General features: G+C 28.4%; 1 protein-coding gene across 1 annotated transcript in view; it reads right to left on the reverse strand.

Moving 5' to 3' along the window:
- LOC137642309 (neuroligin-3-like) overlaps window positions 1-6,541 on the reverse strand; it is a 23,461-nt gene extending 16,920 nt beyond the window's left edge. Inside the window, 3 exon segments of the mRNA XM_068374818.1 lie at window positions 2,406-2,599; window positions 6,026-6,223; window positions 6,373-6,541. Coding sequence (XP_068230919.1) covers window positions 2,406-2,599; window positions 6,026-6,223; window positions 6,373-6,541 — 561 coding nt within the window.
- Window positions 6,542-7,471: the final 930 nt, after the last annotated feature.

Genomic DNA, 7,471 nt, shown 5'->3' on the forward strand with positions numbered 1-7,471 from the left:
GGCAGACAGTAAGCGTTTCAAAAGGAGAATAAACCGATATAAATAGATCGAAAAGCAGGGGATAGAGAAATATTGGTAAAAAAAAAGAGAGGGAGAGAGATTATGGAATATAAAACGCCCCTTTCTCCCAAAAGAAATATATTTAATCAGGTGGTCTTACCGGTATCAATTTACATAAAAAAAAATCTTGGAGCCTTACTAAAGCCTAATGGCATAAGGAAATTATAACTTAAAAAAGGTAAAAGGTAACATGGATACGAGAGAAAATAAAGATATTTTGATATATAAGAAAAAGAAATGGACATACGTAGGACGTACAATGAAATGGATATGAAAAATACGAAAATGGTTCCCTAGAAATTACTAAAGAAACATATATATATATATATATATATATATATATATATATATATATATATATATATATATATATATATATATATATATATGTATATATATATATATATATATATATATATATATATATATATATATATATATATATATATATATATATATATATATATATAGTTTACTGTATACAAAAAGCTAACGAATATCTCAGCATATGTCCATTACTACTCAAATCAAGGCAACAAAGTTAAGAAATCTGTATTTAGTTCTATGTTTTTAAGAGCATTTCGAGTCTGCAGCCCTGAATATATTGATGATGAAATAAAAGAGATTAGAGCAATGAAGTACCTTAAAATTGAGTTAGATGATGCACTAAGAACATCAAAAAAACAGGAAAAACTACAATACACAAAATTTACTTGTACTGCCTTATAGTAATTCTTTTAAAGAAATTCCCCAACTGTAGAAAAATGTCAATGTAAATGTAGCATTTAAGAGTAACAATACAATAAAACAGCCTTGATAAAGAATTCTCCTGACAATAGCAAGGGATGTGTATATCGTATTCCATGCAATGCTTGTGAAAAATTCTATATTGGTCAAACTGGTAAAGCCCTAGAAAGGAGATAATAATATACTCTTTGCCCTCGTTAGAGATAAAAATCGCACTATTAATTGGTCATGTGCAAAGAAATTCGTTCATTCAAATAACTTATTGGAAAGAAACACGATAGAGTCCATTTTCATAAAAGAAACCCTTGAAAACAACTTGAATATTGGATATGGATTGTATAAACTCGACGCCTTTATATGTAAAGAGATTTGTAAGCTATATAAAAAAAATAACCACTTTATGTAGAACTGAATGTATTGTGAATAATTAACGTCACCGTAAAATTAATATTTAGACCTAAGCTACCATTCACTGAAGGGAATAATTATTTTTATATAGTATGCATAATTACATTGGCACTATATAGGGTTAGGCTAGATATAGGTATTGATATATACGTATATATATGTTTATGGTAATAATGTTATATGTGCGTAAATATATATATATATATATATATATATATATATATATATATATATATATATATATATATATATATATATATATATATATATATATATATATATACTGTATATATACATACACACACACACACACACATATATATATATATATATATATATATATATATATATATATATATATATATATATACATATATATATATATATATATATATATATATATAATGTTAATCATGTGAAAGAACATGTATATATAAATCTATGTATGTGTCTGTATATGTATTCCAGTATGTGTACGTGTGTATATGTCTATGCATATATTATGCATGTGTGTGTATGAATGCCAGTCTGTGTATACGTATGTATATGTCTTTTTCTATATTTATATATAAATGTGTTTTATATATGCATATAGTTTTGCTTATGTATTTATATATATGGCTACCATTATTCATATAAATAAACTAAATTGAAAGTCAAAACAAGGATTTAACGGTCACCAGAAATGACACTTTCTGTCAAGTGTCTAATGAGGTTTGATCTCCGCAGAGTAAACACCTTATAACAGTCCAGGTAGCTCGTATGGGAGTGTCATTGTTCTATAAGCCTATCTATCTATTTATCTATTTATCTTCAGCTCAAACTTGTGTGATATTTCCTGCATTCTGATAAGTAAGCATTGCAAATCCTGTTGTGTTCTGCTAAGAACGATAGCATCATCAGCATACTCTAGGTCTGCTAAATTCCTATCACCAATCCAGTCCAATCATTCTCCACCATCTCTGACTGTTATACACATTACAAAGTTCATGAGGAGGATAAACAACATTGGTAAAAACAGATTTTCTTGGAGGACTCAGCTGTTCTCTGGAAACTCTCTCTTATATATATATATATATATATATATATATATATATATATATATATATATATATATATATATATATATATATATATATATATATATATATATATATATATATATATATATATATATATATCAATTTTACCTTCAGTATCTGATCGACAGATTTATCCCTTAGGCAGTGAAGTAGTGCTTCGTAGTTATGATAGAGGTCGTTGGGCACAGTGCATCCAAGTTGCGTCGCTGTCTCTATAGCATAGTGGACGGGTTCTCGAACTGAAGCCCAGGGACTTAGAGCGGAACCGGACATCAGGATGGCTCTTTTAAACAAAGCTGCCGCTGTTAATGGTATAAAGAGGGTCTGCTAAAGATGGAAATTATTGTAGTGGTCATTTTGAATATGTAATTTTCAAGGTCTATGTTATTTGAAAATTATTTGTGTTTTGATATAAAATCAGTTTTCATAATAAGATAACGTTGCGACACTTATGTTATCATGTTTATTTTCAATTAAATTTCCGAAAACAGATTGATTAGTGTAGATTCTGCCTACATATGCACACACAGGGTTATAGATACCATCATACATTGATAAAAGGTATATATGATACATTAATAAATGGACACATACTGTATGTATGAACGTTCGTATGTATGTAGGTATGTATGTATGTATGTATATATAAATATAAATATATATATATATATATATATATATATATATATATATATATATATATATATATACATATATATATATATATATATATATATATATATATATATATATATATATATATATATATATATATGTGTGTGTGTGTGTAAGTATTCACGCTCCGGAAAATTAAAAGTTAAGAGGATTAAAATTGAAGGATGATTATTGTAATTGAATCATGACCCCCAAAATATAAAAATAAAAAACAGTACAAATCTGTAACCTTTTTTTTTCTTTCTTTTTTTTCTTTCTTTTTTTTTTTGATGCCGACACAAAATTGCATTGCAGCATACTATCTGCTATAAGGAATATGAACGACTGTAAAAAACCGTTAGATGTAAAATAATTTACCGACCTTTTTTTTTCTTTTTTTACATAGAGTAAGTATATTTCTCTGTCACAATTTTTCCAATATAGTTTGGGAAGAAATATCTCTTTAGTCTATAATTTTCCAAGATATAGTAGAAACAGATCCTCAAAAATTCTACAAGTAGAAAGATGATTTTATCTTTAAAAGTACTTATATAGAGTTGAAATGAAACACTAAAATGTAATTTCTTCATTATAAACTGAAAACAATGTATATTAATGGCCATTTTATATTTATCTATCTATCTATCTTTCTATCTACCTATCTATCTCTCCATCTATCTATCTATCTATCTATATATATATATATATATATATATATATATATATATATATATATATATATATATATATATATATATATATATACTGTATATATATATATATATATATATATATATATATATATATATATATATATATATATATATATATATATGTGTGTGTGTGTGTGTGTGTGTGTTTGTGTGTGTGTGTGTATGTGTGAGTGTGTGTGCGCGTGTTTGTGTGTGTGTTTAAAATATTCTAGTTATACATCTAAATCTTTAAGATATTTGAGATTTTTTTTTCTGGATAGAAAGGAAACTGTAGAAATAGCTCAGTATGTATATACTATTTCTGTTTACTTTTTATTAGTACAGGTATATGTATTGACTGGACCATTTAAGAAACTCTCATAGGTTTCTATAAAACTATGCAAATGGCCATTATGCTCTGAGACCCCTTTATGTTAACATTACAATTGGCATGTTTATTGTTAAATAAAATATAATTTTATAATTTGCAATAGTATTTACATATTTAAAATACTTTAACAAGGATTAAGCTCTGTTTATGAATTATATCTTGAAAATTTGGTCAAATCCCGTTTTTAAAGTAACCGGATTATAGGAAATCCTGTCGCTAAACATGTATGAAAAGAGTTACTTTTTACATTTACAGCTTATATGGTGAGGAAAATATTAAATGAAGAACAGGAATGGAGTATTTTTTCTTTTTTAATTAAATATAAAAAGCTGTATAGCACAGATCGATGTAAAGAACATATGATTGCATCAGTGGAGAAACAATGTGAATTTTTTTTTTATTATTATAAATACTGAACATAACAAGATTTTATCATGAGAGCTAGGCATATGATGAGATGTGTAGATGGGCAGCAGACTGGTTTGAAGTATATGATAAAATAGTGTCATGTTACCATAGCTCCTATATAACTTCATAGATGAATATATGTGAACGTTACAGTAATGAAATTATGTAAGTGAAATTGTATAATAAGCAAAAACATTTGTGAATGGAGTCTGAAATGGTTAATATCTGTAGTAGGTAATTGGAAACTCTGAATGGCAACTATAAAATTTAGTATTATAGTTAATATTTACTGGGGGAAAAAGGTTGACCATATGTGAGTAACAATAGGGTCAATAGAATAAATATATACCAGCATGATACACCTATTTCTGTACAGATACAAAATGTGGTTGGAAATAGAAGCCAACTAGCTAGGAGTGTGTAAAGGGTTACGAATAGACAAGGGATACGTGTAGAAGCCTAAGTGGGGGATAAGTGAAGGAATTATGAGGCTAAAGATGGGAGCAAAACGGAAGGGTTAAAGCTAATAATCTTAACTGCTTGGAAAGTTTCTGCGCATAAGAAGAATTGAAGGTATGAGAAAGGTAGAGATATCTATTAAAAGTTAGGTTTATTCATAAAGGTAGACAAGTGTTTTGCGATGTTTTGAGCATTAAAGATTTATGGAAGAAGATATGGTGGTTGAGAATTTCTGTATAATTCGAGATGTTCAGGACGAGGATTATGATTTGATTTAAAAAAAAAATAAAATAAAAAAAAAACGCTGAAAGGTTTGTAAGAATATTTAGGAAACAATATTCAGGAAACTGTCTAGTCAACTAAAAATTGAGGTGAATGGTTAGAGATAGGAATTTTTCGAGAATATTATCGATGCTTTTTTAATGGTAAATGATGTGCCTATTTTAATCAGTTTTAAGCAAGAGCCTCATTCTCAACATAATAACTAAGGCATGAATATGACCGCGACAGTTTTCACTTCTATCTTTAAAGGCCCGTCAAATTAGGAAATACGATCTTTAACCTTAAATTTCGTATATGTTGAAGTGTTTTTGTCATTTTTTTTTAAAAGCTGGGATATGTAAGAACCGATAGTCAAGTGTTGTAAGATTTACGTGCAGTCAGTAATGTTAACCCTAACCAGTGATATTAGATTTTCATTATGGTGTGATGTACTGTAACCTTAAGTTTGGGCTCACTATTTAAATAAGATGTTAGTGTAATTTTTCCTTCATTCATATGATGTTTCTTTTTCAAGTTTCCTTACTATTTCTGTTTGTTTTCATTATCTCATGTAAGTATAGTTAAGACAATAATAGAAATGTGAAGTTTATTTAATGAGGTGTATAATTGTCCTGAAGAAAAACAGCATCAGCTACTATTAGTCTCTTATAGATAAACGTATATATTTCATAACTAAAATTATTAGCATTATCTTTATCACCATGGGCATCATAATAAAGATTAATTTTTATTTATACTAGGTAAAGTTTTATTTAATTAGTTATTGCGGAATGTGCAGTATCAAAATGACTTTGAAGACCAATGTTAGCTTCAGGGAGAAAAGTACTTACTTAATCACTGACCTGAAGCAGCTGGGGATATGACGAGGAAGTTGAGACAAGCAGCTCCTGTCCCGTGGCCCATGACCGTGACCTGACCAGGGTCACCACCGAACCGAACGATGTTCTCCTGAACCCAGTGAAGTGCTGCCAGTTGGTCCATCAGTCCATAATTGGCCACTGCAGCTCTACCAATTGGGTCCACGTTGGCGTTAAAAAATCCTGAAACAATATAATGTTTTTTTTTTTACATCGAATTTTGTTTCTTTAGTAGCAGTGATTGTTTTAATTGCATTTGTTTTTCTTTTATCAATTTAGCCTTATGAATAATTGGCCTACTGGAATTCAAGTATTTTAAAAAACTCTCTTACCAAGAATTCCCAGACGATAATTGATAGTGACAACAATGATTTTGCCAAGGGCAGCTAAAACTGATCCATCGTACAGACTAGAGGAACCCCATTCGTATGACTCCCCGTGAATGAAAACGACTACTGGATAGGCCATCATGGAATTATCTGAAAATACAGAAATATGCATATTAAGAGCTGTTTTCTTTTTTTTTTTTTTATTCATTTTCACAGTCTAATATTATAATAGCCAAATTACTTGCTACAAATTGTAAATAAGTATTTGTGGTTTACATGCTTAATTAGGTGTTTAAGGAGAAGTCAATAGATCATTGTTTACATGGCTTGATATTAATTTTATTCCATTTCGTAACAAGGGAAACCAACGAAATGAATAATACACTACTATGTCACCAAGAGACTGACAAGATAATAAACTAGAAATATAGTCATGATTGTTATCATTACTTATGTATTTCTAAGCATAATAAAAAATATAACACTATATATCTCTTGATTTTAGACATATATAATATTTATAACTCCTATAGATATTTGGAACGAATAATTTCTGGGAAAACTCCGTTCAAGGAATGATTGTGAGTTTTTGGAGAAGTCTTTAAAAGTCTTGTGAATATAACTCCGAGTACTTTTCACCTTTTTGGGTTAAACTTGGAAATACAGTAATTGATGCTGGACCTTTGCGTTAGTCATTTACTTATAGTGACATTTCCTTCCATTGTTACTCGATTTTTTTTTATCTTTTTGACGGAAATACACATTAAATGGGCTCCTCTTTCCACAAGCCAGTACCTTTATTTGCACAAAGCAAATTTGGTGGACACTATTAAAGTTCTTTACATTTTAGTCCGAAAAAAAAGATATAAAAGCATAGTACACAATAAATAAATTATATTTATGATTCCTGGTTTAATGTTATTAAAAACATGAATGCCTAATTCAGCCATTTTTAATCCAAATTATGTTATGGTAATTCATTCATTTTCTTTTATTATTATTATTCCATTTCCAAGACTCATCATCCTTGTGTAGTGTATATTTTTTCTAGTTAACCAGCAAACATCACACTGACTTATATAACTTAAAGGTGAACCCCATC

This window comes from Palaemon carinicauda, chromosome 1, assembly GCF_036898095.1.
Source record: "Palaemon carinicauda isolate YSFRI2023 chromosome 1, ASM3689809v2, whole genome shotgun sequence".
Lineage (NCBI taxonomy): Eukaryota > Metazoa > Arthropoda > Malacostraca > Decapoda > Palaemonidae > Palaemon > Palaemon carinicauda.